This window comes from Heteronotia binoei, chromosome 3 (genome assembly GCF_032191835.1).
Source record: "Heteronotia binoei isolate CCM8104 ecotype False Entrance Well chromosome 3, APGP_CSIRO_Hbin_v1, whole genome shotgun sequence".
Classification (NCBI taxonomy): Eukaryota; Metazoa; Chordata; class Lepidosauria; order Squamata; family Gekkonidae; genus Heteronotia; species Heteronotia binoei.
Window position 1 is genome coordinate 165,456,181 of NC_083225.1, and position 27,963 is coordinate 165,484,143.

General features: G+C 41.1%; 1 protein-coding gene across 1 annotated transcript in view; it reads right to left on the reverse strand.

Annotated features, from left to right (window-relative positions):
• The window catches only part of RNF17 (ring finger protein 17), an 85,956-nt gene extending 62,392 nt beyond the window's left edge, over positions 1-23,564 (reverse strand). Inside the window, exons 1-15 of the mRNA XM_060234833.1 lie at positions 22,910-23,564; positions 20,849-20,904; positions 19,492-19,547; positions 18,998-19,088; positions 18,238-18,318; positions 15,432-15,532; positions 13,161-13,332; positions 10,811-10,887; positions 9,473-9,547; positions 8,592-8,866; positions 7,898-7,978; positions 5,804-5,959; positions 5,250-5,439; positions 1,972-2,143; positions 420-610 (exon numbers count right to left, since the gene is read on the reverse strand). Coding sequence (XP_060090816.1) covers positions 420-610; positions 1,972-2,143; positions 5,250-5,439; positions 5,804-5,959; positions 7,898-7,978; positions 8,592-8,866; positions 9,473-9,547; positions 10,811-10,887; positions 13,161-13,332; positions 15,432-15,532; positions 18,238-18,318; positions 18,998-19,088; positions 19,492-19,547; positions 20,849-20,904; positions 22,910-23,033 — 1,898 coding nt within the window. The 5' untranslated portion in view covers positions 23,034-23,564. The remainder of the gene's footprint in view (positions 1-419; positions 611-1,971; positions 2,144-5,249; positions 5,440-5,803; positions 5,960-7,897; positions 7,979-8,591; positions 8,867-9,472; positions 9,548-10,810; positions 10,888-13,160; positions 13,333-15,431; positions 15,533-18,237; positions 18,319-18,997; positions 19,089-19,491; positions 19,548-20,848; positions 20,905-22,909) is intronic.
• Positions 23,565-27,963: the final 4,399 nt, after the last annotated feature.

Below are 27,963 nucleotides of genomic sequence, written 5' to 3' on the forward strand. Positions count from 1 at the left end.
CCATGCTAGCCATCAGCCTTTGGGTCAGATATGGCTGCTTTCTTCACTTCAAGAAACATTACAGTTGAAGGCTCAGGAATGTATGGGGTTGGGAAAGTTACAGTACATTTCAATTCAGACATTCTTGGCAAGGTAACAAATCAACTGCTTGCTTTGATACTGCATACAGATTGTCAAATGACGACATTTGAACAAAAAGAAATCAACTCAACATCTCAGAATAGCAAGACAATTTAGGGTATCCTGCATTAACGACTAGTCATGCTAATAAAGATTTAACACACTCAAAAGGCTTAGACAATTATACCCACTAAACCATGATGCATGGACTACCAATGAATCCCACAATACTTAGTGTTAGGTGTGCTCACAACAGCCTTCCTGGATTATAAAAAATGTAAAGGCTTTTAATGACATACCTTGCTAAATCCGAAAAAACTAATGCATCCCTGAGGGAGATTGGCATGTCACTGCTTATTTTGTTAGTTGGAGGTTTCATCAGATCTACAATAAGAACACCATCTTCTTCCCTGAACACTCTCATTTGGACAGTTTTGTTATTTACCATTTTCAGAAATTCTGTTCTTGCTGCTGTACTCCAACCTTCACTCTGTTATGAGGAGAAAAAACAAACATCTCTTCAGTACAGAAACTACTAGTGGCTACAAGAACTAAGAAACAGGTATCTTGAAAACCCAAGAACAGCAACCAATACTCAACATGGAGGAGGGATGCATTTATTTATTTAATTTCTAGTCTGCCCTATCCAGCAAGCGGGCTCAGGGTGGATCACAACAGACCTAAACAACAATAAGCAATAAAATTAGAAGTAAATGAATGATTAAAACAATAAAATCACTCCATTTCAGATGGAAGACAACTAATCAGGCCATAGTTTTCTAGCCTTCCCCTCCCAATGCAACCCAAATGCCTCTGAAACTGGGGACTCTTCACTTTGCTGCACATTGGAGATAGTATGAACAAGATATGCTGGATATCGGGATTTTAAAACTCCTTCCTTCAGCAATCTGATGAACCTCTCCCATTCTGAACTCCTAGCCTGCTAATCTTTCAAACAAAAAGCTCTATCCAATCAGGTGTCTGGGGTGAACATTTGGCAAATTTTACAGGCACCCATGTTATGTGCTACACCCAAGCACATTAATCACTCCTCATGCTCATCGCTGTGCGTCATCTTAGTAGTAATCAAGTCCACTTTTTGTAGAGAGCTTTGGAAATCATGCTCAAGAAGCAAGTTCAGGAACCCCACTCAGTTGTTCTGTGAGGGAAAAAGGAGGGGGTAGATCAGCGAGCGCTGCCTCACCCAAATGTGACAAAAGGAGTGACGATTAGTTTAACTGAGAAAGTCCTCCAAAAAAAGGAAACACCATAAATGTAGGCAACAAGCCAAAAAGATCTTGCAAGTACGGATCAAAGCAACAGAACTCCTCACTAGACAGTGACAAGGACTGAACTGAAGGAGAGGGGGCACAATCACATTACAGTTTGGCCAGAAACCTCTGCACTTGCTTTGAAGTGAGGGGGATGGGTGCCCTTTCGGTTCCTAGAAGCTTAAAAAAAAATTCCAATCAAGCTGGCCTTTATTTATTTCCTTTAATTTATAACCCACCCTCTCTGCAAGTGGACTCAGGGCAGCTAACAGTCCACTGACTTTGCCTCCACAGTCACAATGTAGGGTTGCATTGAAGATGAACTGATGATATACTGGTAAATTTCATTGTATTTGAGGAAGTATGCATGCACACAAAAGCTAATCATTCCTTGAATAAAACTTTGTTGATCTTAAAGGTGCCATTGCTTCAGACCACCACAGTTACCCACCTGGTTCTATACTTGGTATCCTAGCATCCATTTAATATATTGGTTAATGCTTTTCTTCCTGTGCAAAGATGTATAAAGCAAACCAGAAAACACACCTCTGACAGGTATATATTTTAAGAATATACTTACTGAACGTTTGGGAACAATGTCCTTCAAGGAGCACCTCAGTGCCAACTTTTTTATTCCTCCAAGTTGTGCCTCTATAAGAAAATCAGGTATCCTTACAACTGAGCACAAATCTTCTGTCACTAAATAGTCTAGAGTAGCATGTTCTGGATTCACTGCAACATCACTAGCAAACCTAAGATTGGGGAGGAGAGGGAATTGCCAGAAGTTATTTCTCACTTTATCATCAGTAAGTGTACTTTTAAGCTTAATTTCACTTTTTAAAATAAACTTCCTTTAAAAAAAACTTTCATTGGAAAATAATTACTATACACCCAAGAAATTACTATAACTCAAGAAACTTCTGTGTATTTTAATGTTCCCTTGAAGTATGAATTTTCTAAAACTTAGAAGAAGCTGGGGAATCAGACACATCCTTAACACCTGGCCTCCTGAGCCTGCTTCGGCGGGGAGGGCAGGATATAAATAAAGAATAGAGTAAACTGTGCAACGATTAGGTTTGCAATTAATCTGTAGTGCAGTTTATATATGAGAGCCAGTTTAGTGTAGTGGCTGAGTGTGTGAACTCTTATCTGAGAGAACTGGGTTTGAATCCCCACTCCTCCACTTACAGCTGGCTGGAATGGCCTTGGGTCAGCCATAGCTAATGCAGGAGTTGTCCTTGAAAGGGCAGCTGCTGTGAAAGCCCTCTCAGCTCCACCCACCTCACATGGTGTCTGTTTTGGGGGTAAAAGATATAGGAGATTATAAACCGCTGGATCTCTGATTCAGAGAGAAGGGCGGGGTATAAATCTGCAGTCTTCTTCTAAATGGTTTAGCAGTGAGAATGAGGTAGATAATCTACACCGACACACACATAACACAAACTGAGTCCTGTTCAAGCAAGCACTGATACGGCTTGATCCTTTCATCATCACATTGGATGTTCTATGTGCACTGCAGGGATTAAGGCTATAGTTTAAATTACTCCATTAACTTAAGTGTTTAAATGGGCCAGCCTGTAAGAATTTCAGCATGAAACATTCAGAGCCAGTCCAAGCACTTTTTAAAGTAGGATCATTTAAAATGTATCATTTTAAACACTGTTTTATTTAGAGACTCATGTAACGCTTGCACTGCAAACAGTGTCCTGGTGTTTCAAGGGATTTTAATCCCCTCCTCCCCAAGTTTCTTCCCTGATATAAATCACATCCTATAGTTCTGGGCTGCTGTATTCAAAACATGACAGAATACAGAAAAGTCTATTAGTCAACATTTTTTTTAACCTTCCTACTGTTGTACCCAGCTTGCTGGGGGGAAAGTGTAGATGACTGGGGAAGGCAATGGCAAACCACCCCATGGGAAGTCTGCCATGAAAACGTTGTGAAAGCAACGTCACCCCAGAGTCAAAAAAGACTGGTGCTTGCACAGGGGATTACCTTTATACTGTTGATAAGACAATGTTGCACTGTGATCCTCATTTCAAGTGGAAACATGGAAGCAAGCAGATACAGTGGCAACATTTATAGGGGTCTGATTCACCCATAACCCAGGCTTGCTGATTTCTTAGAATAGAATTTGAAGGTTCCTCCAGGGTCATCTAGTCTAACCCCCTGCATAATACAGGCAATACATAAGTACCTCTCTCCCCCCCTCCGCCCTCCTTCGCATGATCTGCCTAAAGTTCACAGAATCAGCACTGCTGTCAGATGGATATGTAGACTACTTAAAAACCTCCAAGGAAAGAGAGGCCACCACCTCCCAAGGAAGCCACTGATAACCTCTGCCACAGAAGTTCTTCTTAATGTTTACCTGAAAACTCTTCTAATTTAATTTTAACTTGTTGGTTCTGGTCCAACCTTCTGTGACAACAGAAAACCACACCATCCTCTATATGACAGCCTTTCAAATACTTGAAAACAGTGATCTTATCACTCCCAGGCTTAAACATAACCAGCTCCTTCAACCTTTCCTCACAGGACGTGATCTCCAGACCCCTCACCATCTTTGTAGGCCTCCTCTGGGAATGTTCCAGCTTGTCTATATCCTTCTTAAATTGTGGTGTCCAAAACAGATCACAATACTCTAGATTAGGTCTAACCAGAGCAGAGCAAAGTAATACCTTCAGTGCGGAACAAAACAGACCCCAGGACAGAGCCACTTGTCACTCCTCTCCAAGGGGATGAGGAACCATTCACAAGCACTCTTTGGGTGTGACCTTTCAACCAGTTTCAGATCCACGTAACAGGATCCAAACCACATTTTACCAACTTGTCAACAAGGATAGTATGTGGAACCTTATCAAAAGTCTTACTGAAATCAAGATAAACTATGTCTACGGTATTCCCCTGACCCAGCCAAGTAGTATCTTTTTTGAAAAAAAGAGATCAGGTTAGTCGGAAATGACTTGTTATTGAGAAACTGACTCTTAGTAATCACAACCATCCTTTCTAAATGCTCAACAACTGATTTGTTCTAAAACTTTTCCAGGTATAAACATTAAGCTGACAGTCAGTAATTACCTGGATCCTCCTTTTCTCCCCTTCTTGAAGAAAGGGACATTTGCCCACCTCCAATCTTCTGGCCCCTCACACCTGTTCTCCAAGAATACATCAACTTGTACACCATTCCTAATGCATATATAACCTTTAACATTAACTGGTGTCTACACTGTACAGACTTGGTTCATTTTAATCACACTTGTCAAGCCTACATGCCCAGGCCATAGTGGGATATACCGCATGAGTTCAATTGCACCCCACCATACATACAACCTGATGCAGCATGTTTTCTAGCTCTTTGTCTCAGTGATGTTTAAATCCAACCGTTCATGTCTTATTCTGCTTCTCATACCTGTACGACGGCTTGAAACATTGGTATTCCCTCTCAGCAACCTATACTAGTTATTATACATGAGTGACAGTAGCTACTGGTTAACAAGCAGGCAAGGATGGCTGAAAAAATCTAATTAATAAATGAGCATCCCACTGCAAGATCTGTGTCTCCAGGGTCTCTTCTCTGGCTGATTTCTCCCCTACTCATTTTGCTTTGAAGGACACAGCACTGCTTTCAGCATTCCATCCTCTCTGAAACATTTTCTGACCAGATCATTGAAGGGAAGGTGTTACAAAGTCAGATTTTTTCCCTGCCTATGAAATTAAGCTCCTGCTGGACTTTGCAGTTTTCCAGCCTTTGTCATCCACACAGGGGGGTGCCCAGATTCTCCATTAAATCTAGTAATGCTAAAAACACCCTTGCGCTAGGTTAAAAAATAAACCCAGAAAGCAGAAAACTATTCATACCTTGAAACAGTTAATGCTTCGGAATGGCCAAAGTCTATAAAGAATACTTGCATCATTGCGACATCACAGATTTTACATTTTGTTGGACCACAGGGTTTCCCTTCCTTTGTATTCTGCTTTGGAATTAGTTCAATAACTGTTGCACGGCACCATGATCCATGCTCTTTACTTTTAACAAAGACTTTTGCACCTGAAACAAAGCATTTTTTTAAAAAAAGGATAAAAATATTAACAGAATGGCTTCCCTAGAACAGCTGCCATGTTCATGCTTTAAGTACTGAAGGATGAGAGTTAGTTGTAAAATTCCTAACACACTTCATCCAAAAGGGTAAACTTAGTGGATAGAAAATGCACAAATTAAGATGCTTCAACAGCCCAGGAGTTGGGAGAGCAGGAGCAGGCTTTATTCTGCAACCTCCCTGAATATCCTCCGAGTCCCCAGTAGGGGTCAACCAGATCATCATGACTTCTAGGTACACATGCACACACACTCTCTCATTAATACACACATGAATATAAATACAAAAAAAGTTACTTGGAATTTTTAAAATTACCTAATTCCAAGATGTCCGTAGGAGATGTATTCTTACTTTTACAGAACTGCTTCAATATTTTTTCCAAATGAACTAACATTTTCTTTTGTGAAAGCATCCGAACGTAGAAGTGACAAGGGTTTATTACACAACTGACAAGAACTAATTCTGGAGAGTCTGCACAGGATACAGCAATGAAAAGAAAAGAAACGATCTTGAAAACAAGGCATGTTTTTAACATACTATGAAAGAACACTGACAAAGTATACATGTAAATTCTGCCTTTCAGAGCAATATCTGAACACAAACAAGAGAGAAGAGGAGACTGGATTTATACCCTGCCCTTCACTTGGGAGTCACAGAGCAGTTTACAATCTCCTTTCCCTTCTCCTCCCCACAACAGACACTCTGTGAGGTAGGTGGAGCTGAGAGAGCTCTTTCAAGAAACTATTCGAGAATAGTTCTGAAAGAACTTGTGATGACTCAAGGTCACATAAGCAGGTGCATGTAAAAGAGTGGGAAATCAAACCTGGTTAATCGAGATTAGAGTCTGCGCTCCTAACCACTACACCCAAAGACTATTTAACCTAGCTGTTTTCTACCAACACATCATTTCTAGAAAAAAATCCGTGTGACAAGTTTTATGCTACTACAGATATACCAGTTTTTAAGTTTGTTTCATGGAACTATTATGTGGTCTTTTAGGAGAGAGTTTCATGCTGAAACTGCCCCATTTATCCATGACAGGGTTGTCACTAAAATTTTATTTTTCATTCCCCTGACCACCATTCAAATATAACAAGTTAAAAAATGAACAGGTCATGTTGCATTAATACAAGACTTAATGTAATGTTCCACACTACAACTACACAAGTCTCAACCGCAAAAATATTTGTCAGAGATCTAATATCAGCTTCTTTCAACATTAACTGCAGCAACATCTGTTTTGCAATTGCACCAAAAATTACACCAAGACAAATTTCAATTCAAGCAAACTCTGAATGCTAACAAGCAGGGCATTTTTTGTATAAGAAGCCCAGCAGGAACTCATTTGCATATTGGGCCACACCCCGATGCCAAGCCAGCCAGAATTGCGTTCCTGTGCATCCCTGCTAAAAAAAAAAAAGCCCTGCTAACAAGTAGGAACTTTTCCAAACGTGGGAAGTTTCATTATCACTTTCTGGAACCATGAGCAGATCAGCAGCAAGAAAGGAGGTGCAGTTTCTGCAATCTAGAGAAGCAGCAACCCTCATTTGCAACCCTTTTGCATGGGAGAAGTCAGGAAAGCAAGTGAGAGAGCTGGTACTCTAAACTCCAGCAGGAAAAATCACATTTGCAAAATTTACTTTGCATGGTGAAGAGTAGAAAGTGCTAGTTTGTGAAATCCAACAATGGCAAAACTCATTTGCAACTCTGTGCTAAGTTTTAGGAGACAAAATGTCTACTCCATACACAAGCATGACACAAAACATGATTTTTTATATGCAAGTCAAATGCAGTACCAGCAAGTAGAGATGAAAACAGTCAGATTAAAGTTTGTATATTGCTAAATGTTTAAACTAGCCTTGCTTTGCAAATGCTACAGGCAGACCTGGGAAATCATGCAGGGACAGAGCTCAACTAACACAAGATGGTTGCTGAGCGTGCAGCTGAGAAAAAGATGGAGCTGGGAAAGGGCATCATTAAGTTTTACTTGTATTCTCCTACTTCTCTATTCCAGCTGCCACAAGAACAGATTATGCTCTTGCAGCAGCAGGTCAAAAATCCACTGCTTGAATATATTCTAATCACAATTTCCCTTTCCCTGAGTTTCCAGAAAGTGGCTATCCTGCATGAACAACTTCACAGGTTTGTACGTATGCATGCGTAGTTAGAACATCTTCCAACAAAGAGGAAAATAACAAAGTCCAATTTCAGTATCTATAACAGCGAATATTTCTTGCTTCTGTGTACATATGCAAACATCATTGTTTAAATCTCAGCCAGAGGTATTCAAGCACTGACACCAGTCCAATAATTTTTTTCCATTCTACAAATCTTGCCAATTTCTGTAATTTAAGCATTAAGCATGTTCAGAACGTAAACAAGTTTTTAAACCAGACGTTAATGACACACCTGCTTTCACTCCAAATGGAAGCAGCTGCTTTGGGAAAAGCTTCCTGTGATGTGCATCTTCAGGATATTCTGTGGAACTAGCTTTTTGAAGGGGGAAAAAAGGTCATATCTCTTGAGACTCTACTAGAATAACTCCCATGCTATCAGATCAATCAACTTAAGTACAAAAAGAGATATCACTGAACTGATTTCTATAGAAATAAGAGTCAAGATGGCCAGAAAGCACCTCCATCGCAACTGGTAACTCTGTCCCATCCAGGTAAATTTACTCCACATCTCAACAGTTGTCATCTTTTATGGCACAAATATTCTAAATACATCAAAAATATTCTTCTCTCTAAAAGCACACAAGGGGACTTATAAAACAAAAGTGTACTGCTTCCAATATTTCAGCTACCACAAATACTAGAATATAGTTAGTCTGGCAGGTGTAACACTACATATGGGTAAGTATATGTAGTATCTGCCCTAACAGATGTTAATGTAGTAATGTGATGCAGGCAGTTTCAGATGCAGGCTTCTGGAGAGCATGAATGGGGCGTGGTGGTGGCCAGAGGAAGCTCCTGGGAATTGTCTGCCCAGAGTCCCACCCAAACCCCCCCCCAAGAACTGGCACTATTATCAGACTCTTTAAAAAATGAAACAATTGTCCTCACAATTATGTTGAAGGTTGAAGGGTAAGAGTGCTACTTACAACCTGGAGAATCTTCAATTATTTCTTCAATTATGACATCTGGAGCACATACTGTCTGGGGCAAAGCAGCAAGATACTTCGGAGTTGGTGATTGAGCCATCTGTTGGATCTGAGCATGAGTGCCATCAAGCTGGACATCATATTCTTCTGCAAAAATCTTTGGATTGTTTTCTTCAATCAATGGGTCATGTTTTGTCTTTCCTCTAAATAAACTGCCACTTTTGCAGCCTTGTTCCATACTGCTTGGTTTTAAGGAACCTTCTCCACAGTGGCATCTAAATTAAGAAGGGGGGAAATTGAGGGGGAAATTGCCATGGAGGCTCAAATGCACTACAGAAACAGTGAAGTGGTTTGGCCATTTTAACATGCACATTAATATCTTAACACCAACCCTAAAAATATGTGAGGCAGCCAAACTAGGAAAAGCTATGAATAAACATATTATTAAACACTGCGCTACTGTGAAAAGGTGAAATAATTAGCTAGTTAGGTTTCAGTAGAACGAGGCTCCCAATTGGTATCAGCAGAAGATACTAAGAAAGTGCCATCCATGGAATGTGGGCTTAAATCCCATTTCAAATTGATTTGACTGAAGGCACAACACACTAAGCATTGCTTACAGGTGGCTTTCAGCAGGTACCAGGGGCTGCTGCAAGGGGAAGAGGTCATGGGGACCATGTATTGCACATGCAGTTCCTGTGGAACCTGGCCACCGTATTTCCTACAAACCTTCGATACCTGTCTAAATCTATTTTGCATTTATCCCAAAAAATGCTTGAATAGGAAGTGCCGCATTATTTACACTACTAGCAGAAATATGCTAGACACTAGTTTTCTTAATATGGGAAGCTTATATACCAAGAGAAAATGGAACTTACAACAGATCAGTCTTATCAAGAAGAATTTCCCCCATATTTTCCAACTGAGAGGTACTCTTATCACCATCTATGTAAAACCTGAGTTAGGGGGAAAGAAAAAACCCACAAGTTAAAATTATACGCTGCTGGCAATATTCTCTATATAGTTATTTACCAATGGAAGTCACAATATTGTGGACCCTCAAAACACACGCAGAGAATACAGCTTAAGGGGATAGCCAGCAATTCTTCCACACCCAATATAGTACATGCACAGAAATGCTTTTCACTAATTCACATGGGAGTTCTTTACACCCCATCCACTGTTCACATTTGGTTGTTTATTCAAGTGATTTAGTACTGGTATTTTTTTTTAAAAGTTAGTGCTTTCCAGACACCTCAAAGAATTTTAGTCCTTAAAATATTTATATGCTTGTTTTTCTCCCGAGCATGAACCTCATATGCTCAGGTTTCAATAGAGAGGTTGCAATATAAGAACAATTTTAATAAAAACAAACAGAACAGAGAAACTGCATTAAAATCAACTTAAAATCACCATATCCCACCTGCCTACAGATATTCCCTCTCCCAGGGTCAGCCTGTCCTAAAGGTTCTCCACAACAGCTCTTTTATACATCCTCACCAGAAACCCTGACCTCTTCTGGGAGGATGTTGCAGAGGCATCTGACAGCGATTTAAAAGTCTTGAGTCAAACTGTTGCAAAATGTGCCTTAGACAAGAGAAGTACTGAAAGAATGAAGATGTCACACAGAAACATACAGAGCTGGTCCTTCAAGTATGCAGACCCCAGCTTGTGAAGGGCATTAAAAGTAAGCACTAGCCCCTCAAACTGGACATGGAAACTAGATGGCACACAAGAAAGGGACCTCAGAATAGGAGGAACATAGTCCCACTGGCTAAACCCCCAGGTAATAACTGGGCTGCTGCATTTTGCAACAGCCCAATTTCCAGATTGTCTTCAAGGGAAGCCCTATATAGAGTGCAATACCACAGTCTAGCCTCAAGGTTACTAGAGAATGGATCAATGCTTCCAGATCAGGTATCTGCAAATTGGGACTCAAGTTCTTTATTAGAAGGAGCTGGAGAAAACATTGTTTTTGTCACCATGGATTCTTGTTTCTCTAACAAGGAACCAGGGCCCAGCAAGACTCCCATGCTCTTAGCAAAGCGTTTCAGCAAAAGTTGCTCATCATCCATGGTAGAAAGCACAATTCCCTTTAAAGTAGCTGTTCTTCCAGTCAGCATCACCTAGAACTTCATTAGTGATGTAATAATGCCTTTGTAGTTTAAGAAACGCAAATATTAGCTTCCTTAAAGCAGTTTAAAAGTTCCAGTCATTACCTTGGAAGTGTTCTTTTCTTCAAATTATCCAGTTTTGAAACTTCATCCTCAATTGTCGTTTTTAAATTGCAAAGAACCTGAAATTATAAGATCCCAATTTATAGAACAAATAGCAACTTCTGGGGAAAAAAAGAACTTGACCTTTCAGTGCTGGAAAGCTACAAATATTTAATACAAAATTACAGTTCTGAATTAGTTATGCACAGGGGTCGTTCTGTAGAAAAATAGGTGGTGGAGCTCATTAGCATAACTCATTAGTCAAAAGGCCAGCAAGCCACCCGCTGCCCAAAATTATGTAAGTGGAGAAGGGGTGGTGTGGGCTTCTCCAGGGATTAACTGGGCTGCTGAAGAAGTGGCAAAGCTCCTGGTGGCTGGCTGCTTTCCTAATTAAGGGGTTGTTATGCAGCTGCACCCTCTATTCAATGGACAAGGTAGGTGGAGAGGAGGACAGGGTATGTCAGAAAGGTTCAGGAGCTGTGCTCCTGTGAGTTCCCGGCTGAATTCAAGGCCTGGTTATGAACAAGCACACACAAATAATCTCAATGAGCAACTATGATTGCTCCTCAGTATATCTCAAGCGAAAATCCAGGTAGGATTCAGATATCCATGGAACTTTATACTATAGTATACAGAATCACAAAAAAGGGGAAATACTTATTATGAACTATCTAGCGCTATACGCAACTACAAAAACTTTATACCCCATTAAATTCAGTGAAAACACTTAAATTTTCAAATGCTCAATTTAATTCTACTGTGCTTTGAGTGCAAGTACATTTTACCACATTGTTATCTTATCTTCCTGCTAAGCACTGATGCTTAGGACCTCCAAGAACTCCCCCTGGTCTTGACTAAAGCTCTCCAAAGGTTTCAGGATTTTCTACAGCAGCCCAAAGGGCTGCCATGAAAGCCCCTGAACGCTCAATGTACACAACCTGAACACCTACATGTACACAATGTACACAACCTGAACATCAGAACTTTTACCTGGATAAAGCCAGATATAGTCCTACCACAATCTTCTCCCAAAACTGATCCAATGAAAGGATACTGAGGCAATATACTTGTTAAATGTGGGTGTGACCTGCTCCAGATCCTCAGCTTACTTGGTATAAAGCGCTTATTCACTCACAGTTCGGGGCGGGAGAGAGAGCAGCTTCTAGCCCTCTCACCAGCTTAAATTGCAGCAGGCTAGTGTTTTCTCTGAATGATGTATACCCAGAATTTTCTCAAACCGGAGTTGGCAAAATAGCTGGAACACTCCCGTTGGCTCACAAGGCCCTTTTCTAAAGTTTCACATCCTTACATAACTGCCATTTACTAGCACCTGCTGCACAGGGAGCAAGGTTCCATGCCTCTAGCCTCGCTTTACCTATCTGCTGATTAGAGCAGCAGAGGTTTGGTGCAGTTAAGTGGAAGAACCGGGTTTGATTCCCCACTCCTCCCCACATGCTCCTGCTGATGTGACCTTGAGTCAGTCACAAGTTCTCGCAGAGCTGTTCCTCTCAAGAGCAGTTTCTGTCAGAGCTCTCTTGGCTCCACCTACCTTAACAGGGTGTTGTCTGTTGTAGAATAGGAAAGGGAAAGGAGATTGTAAGCCGTACTGAGACTCCTTTGGGTAGTGAAGGGTAGGCTATAAGTACAATCTCTTCTCTTCCTTTTCTATACAGGTTTCCTCCCAGGCTCTGAACTTTGGCTTATTTCTCATAGAACTCCTGGTGCCTGACTCCTGCCCCAAGCTCTTTTTTGTCTGTTGCCCCCACTCCTGCTCTTGACACTGGGAAGATCATAGCTCCCCCCTCCTCCGTGTGCCCCCTTTTTCTAAAACAGCTATTTAGTAGACTTTCCACTAAGGAACCTACTGCAGTCCCTGTAACCAACTGCTTAGAAAAAATACTGAAAAAACCAGCTATGCACAAAAGAACTGATTAAAAGACATTTTAAAAAGGTAAAGGTAGTCCCCTGTGTAAGCACCAGTCGTTTTTTACTCTGGGGTGACGTTGCTTTCACAACATTTTCTTGGCAGACTTTTTATGGGGCGGTTTGCCATTGCCTTCCCCAGTCATCTACACTTTCCCCCCAGCAAGCTGGGTTCTCATTTTACCGACCTCGGAAGGATGGAAGGTTGAATCAACCTCGAGCCAGCAACCTCGATTCCGCTGGGATCGAACTCAGGTCGTGAGCAGAATGCTCCGACTGCAGTACTGCAGCTTTACCACTCTGCGCCACAGGGCTCTTAAAGGATATTTAAGAAGTCTGCAATAACTTGTCCAAATATTAGGTGCATTAAAAAAAATGAAAATAGAAACATCCAACAAGGAGGAACAGAACAAATTAAAATGTAGCTTACCTGACGTAAACTATGACAACTTTTGAAAGAATTCTTTGCTTTCAACCCTCTTGCTACCTTTATGGCTCCATCTAAGCTGCTTTTCTTCTCTATAATAGACAACTGAACTTTATGTACATCAGTTACATAGCTGCTGGTGTTCAGTACCAACTCTGTCTGTAATTTCCTTTTCCTAATTGGAAATAAAAAAAGTGTCCTCAGAAAAATCTCACCAATTAACACAAACAACGGTTGTTTGATATTACACCCACAAAACCCAAAATATTTCAATGTTTTTTAAGCCACAAGCTAATTAACTTTTACAGTCTGCCAGAAGCTCTTTTTAAATAAGCAATAAGGACAGTTCTCCAAACTAACCCTAAAACAAAAGCACATAACTTGCAACATTTTTAAAAGATACATTACACATTTTAAAAGTGCTCCTCTACAATCAGCTCCTCTTAGTGCATCTAACTGCATTCATGAGGAAAGATGTCTTAACACACCAATTTCTGTATAAAATGCTCAAAATTTGCTTAGATACTTCAAACTAGAAAGCAATGAGCAACTAACAATAATTACATGTACAACTCAAAAAAAGGGAAGAAACATAAGCCTACTGAGTTACTATAGATTTTGTGACAGAAAAAAATCAGTGAGTACCATTTCACTCCCCTGGGGAGAAAAATCAAGCAGGAAAGGATCATTGTTATGACAGAAAAAAAAAGAACTGAAAAATATCCCTGCTGGATCATGACTAGTGGTCCATCTAGCTCAGCATCCTTTCTCACACAGTAGCCAACCAGCTCCTCTGGAAAGCCAACAACAGGGCATAGAGGTCAAGACATTCCCCTTTTGTTGCCTCCTGGCCCTGAGATTCAGAGGTTTAGTGCACCTCTGAATGTGGAGGTTCCTCTCTGTCACCATGACTAGTAGAGTCTGACAGATCAAATTCTATATGATTCTGCCTAATCCCCTTTTAAAACTGTCTACTCCTGTGGTCACAACCAGCATTCCCTCTAAGCTGAGTTAGCGTGAGCTCAGTTTTTTAGTCTCTGGCTCACAGATTGTCTTAGCTCAGAAAAAATGGCCCCAGAGCAAAACGATTTATGAGTAGCTCACAACTTTAAAGCCAGTAGCTCACAAAGCACAATTTTTGCTCACGAGACTCCACAGTTTAGAGGAAGTATATTGGTTGTGACTACATCTTCTAGCAGCAAATTCCATATTTTAATTATTCTGTGTAAAGTATTTTCTTTCATTTATTCTGAATCTATTGCCCATCATCAGTTTCATTGGATGCACTCCAGTTCTAGTATTTTGGGGGAGAGAAAAATTCTTTTTGTTAACTCTCTCCGCTCTATGAATAATTCTATATCATGTTTCTCACTTAGTTGTCTCTTTTCTATACTGAAAAGTCCCACTCTTTAGTCCCTCCTCCATAAGGAATGTGCACCAACCCCCTAATTATCTTGGCTGCCCTCTTCTGTACTTTTCTCCAGCTCCTTATGTCTTTTGAGACCAGAACTGTACATAGTATGAGGCCACACCATAGATCTATACAGGGGCTTTATGTCAGCAGTTTTATGTTCAATCTCTTTACTAATAACCCTTACATAGAGTTTGCCCTTTTCATGGCTGCTGCACACTGGGCTGACACTTTCAATGAGCAATTGAAAGTTGCTCACAACCCCAAGATCTTTCCCCCTCTTAGTCTCAGCAAGTTCATATCTTATTAAACCTATACTTGAACTTGGAATTTTTTTGGTCCCTATATGCATCACCTTACACTCACCAACATTGAACTTCATTTGTAGAGATCCTCTTGGAGCTCTTCACAATCATCCTTGGTTTTCACTATCCTGACTAATTTTGTGCCATCTACAAACTTGGCCACTACACTACTCGCCCCCAAGTCCCAATCATTCACGAACAAATTTAATATTACCAGCCCCTGAACGGAATTCTACTTGCAACAGCTGAAAGTTGAGCCTCTACTGACAAACATCACAAGGTGTCAAGCACAGAGCTCATCTATACAGAAACCATACAGACATTTTCCTTGGTCTCCCAGAGTCCCTATTTTTTTTCAACATTGTTTTTATTAAACTTTTAAAAGTTAAACAGCAATTGTAGACTTAAGAGCCCCTACTAGATGCAGCTCCTCTTCATGTGTTATCCAACATAAAAGCAGGCATTTCACTAATGGTTGTAACAAATACTTCACCATAGAGAAGTGACACCAAACACATAACCCCAACTTTTAAAAATCCCACCAAACCCTTTTTTTACCTTGAATTTAATGCAGCAATGAAGTCTGTAAATGTGGTATCGATAATACTTGCTGTCTTGCCTTCTTCTTGCTTTGCTTCAGTGACCAATTGTTCAAGTATCTATTTCATTTATTGAGAAACAACTGATGAAGTTAGATCTACAATTATGTGCAGTTTCTGGACAGCAGAATGATTAAATACAAAGATTGTTCAAAGACATCCAGAAGTTTCATTATCTTCCTCCTCCTTTTTTAAGTACTTGTGACTAACCTAAAGTTACCTAATCTAGAATTGCTAGATTTTAGCAATGATTACATGAAAAAAATAAACATTTTCTATCTGTATTTATGAAATAAATTAATATATCCAGACTGATTTAAGTAGCATCATAATCAATGAAGACCTGGATACACCAAATCTTAAAACTGTATTACCAGTCCTCCAAATTATCTTGAATTGCCAGTTAGATAGAACAGTACTATAATCTATCATTAGCCCTGACAAAAAAACCCCTTCTCTTAAACTGTCACTGGGAGCATCGTTATGGATAAAGAACCCCAAAAGTGTGCTATGCTCAGGATTACTATATCGTACTTTACTGCTTAATATGTCCCAGATTTTATTTAACCACTGGACCTGGATTCCAGTTCATCACGTTAAGTTTCACAAACAAGGAAAGTGTGAACTTGTACGCTATAGAAATTTAATAATTAGTAACAAGTAATTTCAGAATGATTAGTTTAATCTTGGAATAGCCATAGTGTTCCTATCTTTCAGTACCTACAAATAAGGAGCATTTGGTTGGAAATACTACCGAAACAAAGTATGCAGAGATTTTTAAATGCAAACAGGGTTTTTACCCCCTCCTATACATACTCAAAAATACAGGTTGCAAAAACTGCTTTCCCTTGGGGTCACTGCAACCCCCAATTCCAAAAGTATTCTAAATCCTCAAAACCCAAAAAGTCTAATTTAATTTAATTTTAAGATTTATACCCCGCCCTATCCCGCAAACGGGCTCAGGGTGGCTCACAACAACAAAACAGTTATATACAAACAGTGCTAAAATAAATTTTTTCAATATTTTTGGGGTCAATTTATTTATTTATTTATTATATGTGATTTATAACCTGCCCTTTCCTGTATGAGCCGAGTGGATAACAATGATCAATAATACAAAGTTAAAATCAGATTCACATAATATGTTAATCTAAAAACAATATAACAGTCTAAAAATAAACTCTAATTCTACAGTTGGTGGTATTAGTTGCCTCCACTCCTATACATCCCCCAGCTGGTATAGATAACTAGTACCCCAAATTATGATTATGCATAGTGCTTTCATTTTCAAGCCAAACTTATTGGGGAAAGATCAACCCCATTCCCCCTTTTAATGAAACTCAAAATTAAAAAAGAAAGGCAGTGAGGAGGAGAAAGACACTGCAGTTCACTCAAGAGAAAGTTCAACAGAAGTCTGGTGCCTTTAGAAAGCTTTTAAATGGGTAAACCAATTCTTTCTGCATGACTTCGGGGTCAAAAATAACCACAATTCCTTGGAAAGGTTAAACAAAATGATACATCAACAGTGCCTTTCCTCTCAAAGACTGGCCAGAATATATAAAAATCACAATGCGGTTGATTTATACACAGGCACAGAAGTTTTAAAGAACTGCTTCAAGTATTATGCATCTCCTTAGGGTTTGCATTAGAAACTCTTATAGCGTTCTTATTGATAGTTTATTTTTGTTACAATTCCAGAGAACTTAAAACATTCCAAAAGCAGCAAAATTAAATATTTGAAAAATCGGGGGGGGGGGGGGGGTGGTTCTGTAAAAGAGACTTACTTGATAAAGGGAAATATTTGCACAAACTAATTTCACCATAAATCTTTTAGAAAAAGGGGATACAATGCATGGAATATATAACTGTATGGCTGTAAATCTAAATGCTACATGTTCTTTTTGAACTGCTTGGTCAGTGAGAACCTGATCATAAATTATGCTAAACAATCAGCTTAAAGAAAGGACTCATTATTGGATAGGAACATGCAAGCACTCCTATTTGCTTTTTACACTGGCATAAACACACCTTACTTTAATTCTTCCCTTTAGATTACACATTACCTAATAAAGCTTTGACTACAAATGAAACAAAAGGTTGGATGCATAAGTATCACCACTGGCACTCCTAGGTAGCAAAGGTTTTGCCACACAAGAATATATGCTATTTTTTGTTAGCACAGATTGACTTCCTATTTTGAAGATATTCCTAGCCACACAGTGGCATCCTAAACGAAGATGCACCCATTTAACTGCACTGAAGCCAAAGGGTTTAGAAGAGTCTTATTCTACTTAGAATAAGACACCTGTGGTAAATGCCATGCTGCTATAATATACTGCAAGGTATCTGGTTGGACCAATCCGTCCAGGCAGGCTTTGCTGATTAGTTTTTCTTTATGAGTGCCAACATACTTCTACCAGAAGAACTTTCAGCCCAGGAGGTGCAATATAAATAGAACATCAAGACATTCAGCAGCTATACCAGCCATGGTATCTGCAAACTGGGAAACAATTTGAAAAGCTTAATAGAAACATTAACTATTAGTAGTTACCGCTGCTAAATTGGCCCATGTTTTATTGTTAACTCTGTACTTTCTAGCACATCTGAGCTAGCAGCAGGCAGCAGATGGCACATCAAGTTTACAGCTCCAGCATGTCAATGTGTTATGGTCACTTACTTGCTAGAGAAAGTACTTCTGGGGAACGCCTTCCATGTAAAATAAAAACAAAAATATTTCACCCAAGATATACAAATCTCAAGCTTACCTCCTCTGCAGTCTTTAAATGTTCAAGGTTATTTATAGCTATTTCCAAAGCTCTGTCTATTTCTTGAGAAGTTCTGCGGTCCTGAGGAAAGAAATCACAGAAATCACATTAATCCAGTACTACCTTAAAAACACGAGCCCTGTCAAGCCTGGTTATATTTTACTAAACTATACAGCTGTATAGAGTTTTTAACAAACAGCAAAACTAGTTTATTACATTTTTATCTCACCTATTAATTAGGGAACTCAGCAGCAAACAAAAACTTCTGATGCTTCCCATGTAGACAATAGCCAAACCTATACTTTACAACACTAGATAATGCCATGCCTAAGACCACCCCAATAATTCATAGCTGAAGCAAGTTTTAACCTGGGTTTTTCTCAAATCATACTGTTCACTATTGTTCTACAATAAAGCAGAATCTGTTATATTTAATTTTCACTTTTATATGCCTGACATTTATTTATGTCAAACCTAAGGATAATAAACTCAGTATTTTCTATCTGTAGTCTCACTCTCTCTTTGGAAGGCATATGAAGACAGTTTTATTTATGATGGCATTTAATGAAGTTGATTAGTTCTATCAGAAATTTTAAATTACTAATTTCAATCCAATCGTTTTTATGTATTCTATTATGTTTTGTCATTATTTACATCATAAGCTGTCTGCAGTTCCTGTAAGTTAAAGAGGCATGTAATAAATGGTTTACATGAAGTATTAGCAAAACACTTTTCTAAACAAACACAAAGATTTACTTACCATGTTAATTAGAGACACTTCCCACATTAACCTGCTAACAAGTCCCCAGTCGGGAATCTGCTTTCTCTTCTCACTGACGTTTTGATGACTCCTATAAAGTAAATTTTCTTGAACATAAACCAATTTCAAGAATGCATTTTCTCTTTAAAAAAAGCTCACTATGCTATTTTAAGCCAAAATGCCCAGTTTTTAGCACTGTTACCCTTTAATGCTCATCATATTGCAATATTGTTGATGGTAACTATAGCACACAAGGAGGACTTGTACTACAGCAACCTTGACGTATCCTTTCCATTCTTTTATAGCACTCAAAAGTGAACCAAATAGTGCAGCATGAGCAAGCTTCTATGGGATTCTTTTTGTAAACAAAAACTGTAAAACTTGGAACAATGAGATGAGAACTATAAAACAAGCTATCAATAATGGATGCAACAGTAAGTTCCAACCCACATGCCAACTCCCCTTCCTCTGGCAAGGAAAGTAAGTTTAAATACCTTTTAGATTTTTGCACGCTTCCAAAATGAACTTTTTGTTCAACATCTACAGTTGACTGTTAAAGAAAGGAGACAGCATTTATAGCAAAGCATTTTCAACAATCATGATAAAAATTCCTGCCCTATATATCAGGACTACTTAATATTCAGCTGCCCTATATATCAGGACCACTTAATATTCAGCTGACTAGATAGGCTTTATTTGACAAATGTAGTTACTGGAAAACATACCAAAGTTCATTTCTATTTCGGGACCTCACATGGAGGTTAACATGGAAATTTAAAAGACTCAAAACATCCTTTTGTATGAAAAAGGTTAACAATGCATGCTGAATACAAACGGAACAGTAGTGATAACCTAGAGGTTTCATGTCTTCCTCTGCTCTCTTCTGGGAGTTTCACATGATGAGTTTATGGCTTGCTAATCAAAGTAACAGAAATAGTGAATAGCTAGGGGTTACACAGACAACCTAGCTTGGGTAGTTAGGAATCTTCAACTCTGATTTAAAAAAAAAAATTAAATCAAACAACACAAATACAGAAAAATGAACATACAGGCAGCATTCTACCCAATTACTCACTGAGTTTTTTTCCCTCCTTACAAAGTTATGTTTCCTTATCAACCTGGACAGTACCCACAAACATGCAGGAACTCTGATCTTCTATGCAAGTGGGCCCCATTTTACTACCCAACTGACAGGCAAGTTCACTGATAGAAGGTCTCAGATTCAGCAGGTGCTCACAGCACAGCTCCTAAATCTTTCTGATGGTCCCCCCTCTTCCTCCCCCCCCCCACCTTGTATCCATTGAATGGAAGGTGCAGCTGCATAACAATCCCTGGATTAGGAGAGCAGGCTGCCAGCCAGTCACCAGCTTTGCCATGCCCCCAGCAACCCTCATTAACCCCTGGATAAGCCCGCACCACGCTTTCTCCACTTTTTATGTGATTCTGGGCAGTGGGTGGCTTGCTGGCATTTTGACAGGGGGAGCAGCCCAAGAGAGCCCCAGGCGAGTGAGGCCTGCTTGGGCTGGCTGGATCTCTAGCCAGCCCAAGCAGGCCTCGCTTGCCCAGGGCTCTTCTTTCTTGCATTGGGTTGCTTTTGACTGGGGGAGGCATATGCTAATGAACTATGCTAATAAGCCCCACCACCTATTATTCTACCAAACGACCCCTGGATAGAAGCAAGTGATAACTTTAAGCATATCAGAACACTTGTATTTAGGTTTGGTCCTTTAGCACAGTATCATAATATCCATCTCTTTGCCCAGAACACTAATCCCTCCTACAGCTTTTTAAATACTTTTGAAAAAATGTCTTTAAAAAAAGAATATTACATAATAAATCCTAGACATTTACTTCTGAAACTGAACTGCAGCTTTCACCCACACTGCTGGACTTTTGAAATTCCACACCTAAAGGAAAATGAAATAGGAAAGTTAGTATACTAAATGCTTTCTAGTACTTAAAATAATGTACTGCACTCTAATGTAGCTGCGCTGAATTTTTATAAAACAATTTAAGTTACTGTATAAAAAGTAATTCCACAATGCTGGCTACCCCAGAAAGCTTTTTTTGCAGGGGGGGGGGACAGATCTGCTTTCAAAAAGTGCCTCGTAACCCCAAGCCACTCCCATGTTCCATCCTATAATGGCAATATGTTAAAGATGCAGTCTTATGCAGATATATTTAAAACAACTCCAAAAGTAGTCAGTGAGATTTAGTCCTAAGTAAAGACCCAAAACAGGGCTATAATCGAAGCTCCCTCTAAGCTGTGCAGTCTTGTAAGCAAAAATTCCACTTTGTGAGCTACTGGCATTAAAGTTGTGAGATACTGCATAAATTACTTTGCTCTGGATCCATCCTTCCTGAGCGAAGACAAAAATGTGCGAGCCATAGGCTAAAAAACTGGCTCACACTAACTCAGCTTAGAGGAAACACTGGCTGTGATATCCTCTCATTTAGAAACCCAGTATCACATCACAGTTAAGATGCTTGAGTAATACAGCTCAGGACCAAATCCTCATTTATGAAGCTCACTGGGTGACACTGAGCAGGCCCACCAAGTTCTTGTAGTCTACTTCATGTGGGGAAAAAACTCCAACTTGAAAGGAGGACAGGATAAAAATGTCATCAATACTGTGGTTGCAAGTGGGTAACCCAGCTGGTCTGCTATAGAAGGGCAAGTTTCAAATCCAGTAACCCTGAAAGCCTTAAAAATAACCAGCCTAATTTAATGGCCAGGCCCCGTTCGCTTTTCTAGGGTCTTAAGAATTAGAAAAGCACCAAAACCAAAGTAGTTGAAGACAGCAAGCACACAGATTTTTCAACGGAGATGGAATTCGGGATTCAATCCTGAGTTGTTTGCACCACAGCTTTTTCCTCCCCGGCTACCGACGCGAAAAATACAGAAGCCCTTGGATTGGATCTGATTACAAAATGGCCGACCGTTCCCTCACAAACCCGGCCACTTCCAGCGGGCCACCTGCGTGCAATACTGATGAGACGCTGGCTATGCCAGGAGACAGCGAATACCTAGAGGAGCAGACGGGATTTGGAGAAGCACGTGCCCCCCCCCCCCCCCCTGCACTGGACACACTACAAACCGGCAGGAGACGCTCTTATGTTTTCCCGCACTGCTCTTTCTTGTCTGTGTTGGAGAACTACATTTGGACATACGCAGCCCCATATAAACCGGCAGGGAGATTAGATTTCAGTGGGGTTTTGGCTCCCGACAATGCAAAGAACTGCTGCAGTTACAACCCCGTAATTGGTGACTTAGGAAAATTCCCCATTTAACTCCGTAAGAGGTATTCCATTAGGCATGCCTTAGGGATAAAACCTACACGCCTTCCTTCCAAGAAAGGGTGCGCAGTATAGCAATCGCCAGAGGGAATAGCGAGTTCGCTTAAGAAGCAAATTAAGACTTGCTTTGAAGCAATAACACCAAACTGTGAATGCCTGCACGAAAGTACTCCCGACTTTAGGCTATACTTCCAAACAAGCATGCGAATTTTAGGCTGCAGCGCCACGTGCACTCGGGAAGAAATTAGGGCTCGCGTTGGAGAAAAAAACGGACAGGGGAAAGCCGCAAGCGCGCACTGGACTGTAACGTCGCAACCAGGGACGACGTTGTATTTTCTATACAGCTATGCATTTTCGGAGAGCAAAACGCGTTGGACTTGTCTTCCGGAAGTAACACCATCCTCCCGGGTCTATTCGGTTACTAAGCGCAATAGGCCCAAGGGTGCACAACATTGGTAGCCTTAGACTCCAGATGTAGGCAAGCTAGTCGACCCCAGCAATATTTATTTCCGTGGAAAGGGCTGCGCAGTTACTTGAAAGTAATCACTGCCCCATAAATAACCCCTCCCCCTGAAATGCGGGGGAATTTGCTTTCCATCGCGTTAACAATCTCACCCGCCGAATCTTCTGGCAGCGTCCGTGGAATCTGCACTTCACGTATACCGCACTCCGGAGGAGCTGCAGCTTCCCGTCGACGTCTGCTCCCCCTATTGGGTGCTCTGCCCAAGAACGAAGACATCTCGTTACTTTTGGCGCTCTTTGGGCTTCCCGCGACCGATACCAAGCAAAAGAACCCGTCCTAACGAATCAACTAGTTAACACCATTTATATTTCTTTGCCCCCGCACGTGTTGGTTGTGCGCCTCAGCCAATCACAAGGAATCTCGCCTTCAGCTTTATCTAATGGCACGGGTTGCAACGTGTGAAGGTTTTATTAACAAAAAAAGAGAGAGAGCCGCGTGGTCCAAACAAAAAACTAAAATACATATAATAGCTTTTAACCTCAATCTAGCGCAAAGCTAGATCTGTGGAACTCATCCGTGACTAAAACTTGCACTATTGTTTAAGACCAACCAAACTAAGAGAAAGGTATCATGCCTTGTATTAAGACCAACCAAACTAAAAGAAACTAATAGTGCAAATTTTAGTTACTTATCACTGCTTGGCTTTTTGGTTAAGATCAAGTGTAATTACTGGTGAAGAGCTCTAGAGATCAGTGCCTCGAGTTGTTTATTAGCGAGAGGAGGTAGGTTAGAGGTCTCCTGGTAAGGACCAAAACCTGGCAGTCCATCAGCCTTCCTACCCCACTCTGTTCAGGCTGACTGGCCAGCAGCAATCACTTTTTCTTTTAAAATGTTCGTGTGTGCGTGGTTAGGTGTTGGTGGTAGCAATGACTTACAATTTCAGTGCCTGGCTATGACCTGCAGAAGTGCTGCTTGAGAATAACTGACCTCTTGACTCCAGTCCTCCCCTTCTTTAACCAAGCCTCCCGGCAGGCCTTCAGTTAGTCCTTGTACCCCACTCGTCCCCTGCATGTGCATGCTTTCTATGGCAAGTTGCTTTTTGAACTCAGCTATTTATCGTGACTTAAAGAGCCCCATGGCACAGAGTGGTAAAGCTGCAGTACTGCAGTCGGAGCCCTCTGCTCACAACCTGAGTTTGATCCCAGCAGAAGCTGGTTCAGGTAGCTGGCTCCAGGTTGACTCAGCCTTCCATCCTTCCAAGGTCAGTAAAATGAGTACCCTGCTTGCTGGGGGGAAAGTGTAGATGACTGGGGAAGGCAATGGCAAACCACCCCGTAAAAAGTCTGCCGTGAAAACATTGTGAAAGCAACATCACTCCAGAGTCAGAAACGACTGGTGCTTGCACAACCTTTACCTTTTTTAAAATTCATCATGAAGCTTTCAATCTCTCCCTCCCCCCCCCCCATTTTACAGTCCCTGGGGCAAGCAAGATTACTCAGAAGGCAGTTGGCATGTTGCAAAAACTTTTTTTTGCTTTCCCTTTCCCCCTTGTCTTTAACATCCATTTGCAAAACAAGTGCCTCTAATCTAAAGTAAACACATTTTGATTAAGAAGGGTCACTGTGTTGGTCTGAAGCAGCAGAACAAAGTTTGAGTTGAGTGGCACCTTTAAGACCTGATCAGCAGGGATTAGTTCGGGCTCTGTGTATGAGCTTTCCTGTGCAGGCTCAAAGGTGCCACTGGACTCAAACTATATTCTAAACAATGTTTGTTGCAATCCTCAACTCTATGTGTTGAGCCCCATTCTATATTCTTCCACCACCATGGCTGATTTTTCACATTGAGAGCAGTGTTCCCTCTAAACTGAATTAGTGTGAGCTAGCTCACAGTTTTTTAGCCTTCGGCTCATACATCTTTGTTTTAGCTCAGGAAAAATGGCTGCAGAGCAAACTAATTTCTGCAGTAGCTCACAACTTTAATGCCGGTAGCTCATGAAGTAGAATTTTTGCTCACAAGACTCCACAGTTTAGAAAAGGTATTGACTGGGAGACAATCTGCTGATGATTCTTCAACATCACATGTAGTTTGACCCTGTGTAAGAACATTTCCCTCTCATTGCAGCTGTGGTCAATGTGAGCATTATGAAGCAGCAGCTAGGAAGCAACTGAATTACTTCACATTTAAGTTACAGGGTCTCAAGATGCTTCCTCAAATACCCATACTCTCACAAAAGTCACCAAGGCTACACTTAAGAACTGATTTGGAATTGATTTCTGAGTAGACCTGTTTAGGAGTACTCAAAAAAATAGATTGATCTATGAAGTTCCTGGCTCAGCTTGTGCTTCTGCCATGAACTTAGTAGCCATAACCAAGCCATTCTCTTTCAGCATCTACCTCACCCTTCTGCAATATTTTCCCAGTATTATCAATGAGGATTTGAGGCTTCAGATTCCTTAAGCTAATTCATTATTTCCTTTTATTATTATTTCCTTAATCTGCCTTCAACCAATGCCAGTCTTTTTCAGTAGATGTCAGATCTGTTACATGAACACCAAATTACTTGTGATGAATATGGGAGATCCATTATTATGATCTCCCCTGGTATGTAATGTAAATGCAGACTTTCTGAAATCTGATTTAGGTCTCTTGACTCCCAAGGCCAGGGAGCTGCAGTGAGATGGCCACCCCCTTCTTCCACAAAGTATCAGCTCTTCTGTCACCAGAGGTAGGAGGGCAATTTCACCCCCTTCCATCTCCTCAACCCAGCAGCTCTCCAACCCATGTGGCTATTAGTCCACACAGGTCGCATAGTCCTTGTAGTCAACTTTCCTGGTGCCAGAAGAACATGCCGAAGGAAGGGGAACATATAAAGTTTCTTTAATCCTTAGCAACTGCTGATGCAACATTGAACCCAGCCTGGTACATGTGTGGTTTTGTTGGAGTGAGTGACTCAGCATGCTTGGACCTTGGAGGGGGGTTGCTACATCACTCTAAGTGTGTATGGGTATTATCTCCTTGCATGGATCTTCTTTGTCTTAACCGGGGAGCTACTCTCTGACCCCTCCTCTTTCTTGCTCTGCCCTCTGTTTGCTCACATGGTCTTCCATGGAGTCACATGTCTCTACAGGTTCCTCCTGTAGAAACAGTACCCTTCAGGCTGGTAGCCAGAAAATTTTGGGTGGAGGCGCCTGGGAGGTAAAAAATTTGGTGGTGGGGGCATGGGGCTTGGCTGCTGCTTCCCTCCAACGGCCAGCCTGCCCGGCCCCAGCTCTCTCACTGTCCCCCTCTCTTGCCCTGCAGTTCTCTCTCTTTCTCTCACTGCCACTCTTTCAGTGTCCCCCTCTTTCTCATGCTGCCGATCTCGCTTTCTCTTACTGCTGCTGTTTTACTGTCCCCCCTTTCTCTCGCTGCCGTTCTCACTCTCTCACTGCTGCTCTTTCACTGTCCCCCTCTCTCATGCTACCATTCTCTCTATCTGCTGCTCTTTCACTGTTCCCCTCTCTTATGCTGCCCCCTTCTCTCTGCCACTCTTTCACTGTCCCTCTCTCTCTCGCTGCTATTCTCGCTGTCTCTCTGCCACTCTTTCACTGTCCCCCTCTTTCTCGTGCTGCCCCTCTAACTGCCGCTCTTTCACTGCTCCCCCCTTGCGCTGCCATTCTGTCTCTCTGCCACTCTTTCACTGTCCCCCTCTTTCTTGTGCTATCCCCTCTATCTGCCGCTCTTTCACTGTCCTCCCCTCTCTTGCACTGCTGTTCTCTCTCTCTGCCACTTTCACTGTCCCCCTCTCTCTTGTGCTGCAGTTCTCTCTCTGCCGCTCTTTCACTGACCCCCTCTTTCTCACGCTGCCATTGCTGCCTCCTCCCTCTCTCTGCTGCTATCCTGCGCTCTTTCACTCTCACTGGTCCTGGAGGCCATCTTCCCTCCTTCCCATGGATTTAAACACTCCGCCGTGCCGCTAACTCCTCCCTCCCTCCCGTTGGTAAACTCAGGACTTGGGGCTTCAAAAGCATGAATGGGGTGATAAAAGCTATGTGTGATTTTCCCTCTGAGCTGCAAAGTCAGTGAATGACTTTACAACCTCAGCTCCTTAGAAATGCTAATTGAGTTTCTCCCGCCAGAGACTAGGTGTCAATATGCATATTACCAGCGTTGGTAAGCTCTAATTGGGTAAAACAATACATTGGCATACCTGAGTCAAGAGAGTGAGCAGATCATAGCTCTCACAGCACGCATGATACAGACATCTCTGAAATCTAGAAAAGTGACATTTTTTTTCATCCATCCAGCTGATCTGGAGTGCTGAAGGACTCTTAATATTGTAAGGTAATTGAGATCTGCAAAAGTTTTCACTTGTATCTTTGGATTCTCTGGATTAATTACTAAAGTACTAAATTAATTAAATTAAATTAAATTAATTACTAAATTACTAAAGTATCCAGCACATATGAATCCTTATAAATTTGGTGTCTGTTGGAAAATAAAGCCTGGCTAGCTACACCCACTTTTAATGTACCAACAGTCAGACTGCAGGCTCTTTAGTGGATTCAAAATACTTGCTTGGTTCCAATTTACATTTGGGGGGAAAGTGAGATTGAGTGTGGGTGGACATGAAGATCAGAGGCCTTTAAGAACAAAATTTGAGGCCAGTGGCACCTTTAAGAACCAACCAAGTTTTATTCTGGGCATCAGCTTTTGTGTGCATGTACACAGTTTCATTTAGATTGCACACACACTTATTTTATCTGACATGAGCCTTCTTTTTGCTATTAATCATTGATCTTATGAAAGTTTGATTTCTGAGTATGTGAAAACTGAATGATTTAGGTATCAACAGCAGCTGTAAACTGTAGCATATACTGAACTCAACATGTAGTTGATGACAGCCATTTTGGTGCAGTAGTTAAGTGTGCGGACTCTTATCTGGAAGAACCGGGTTTGATTTCCCACTCCTCCACTTGCAGCTGCTGGAATGGCCTTGGGTCAATCATCACTTTCATAGGAGTTGTTCTTGAAAGGGCAGCTGCTGTAAGATCTCTCTTAGCCCAACCTACCTCACAGGGTGTCTGTGGTGGTGGTGGGGGGGAGGTAAAGGAGATTGTGAGCCACTCTGATTCACTATAACCACTGGCCAACTCCCACCTTTTTCTGGGTTTGGCCCAGTCCATGGGCATTGTTGGGGGGGGTGCTCCCTAAATTTATGGGGAGG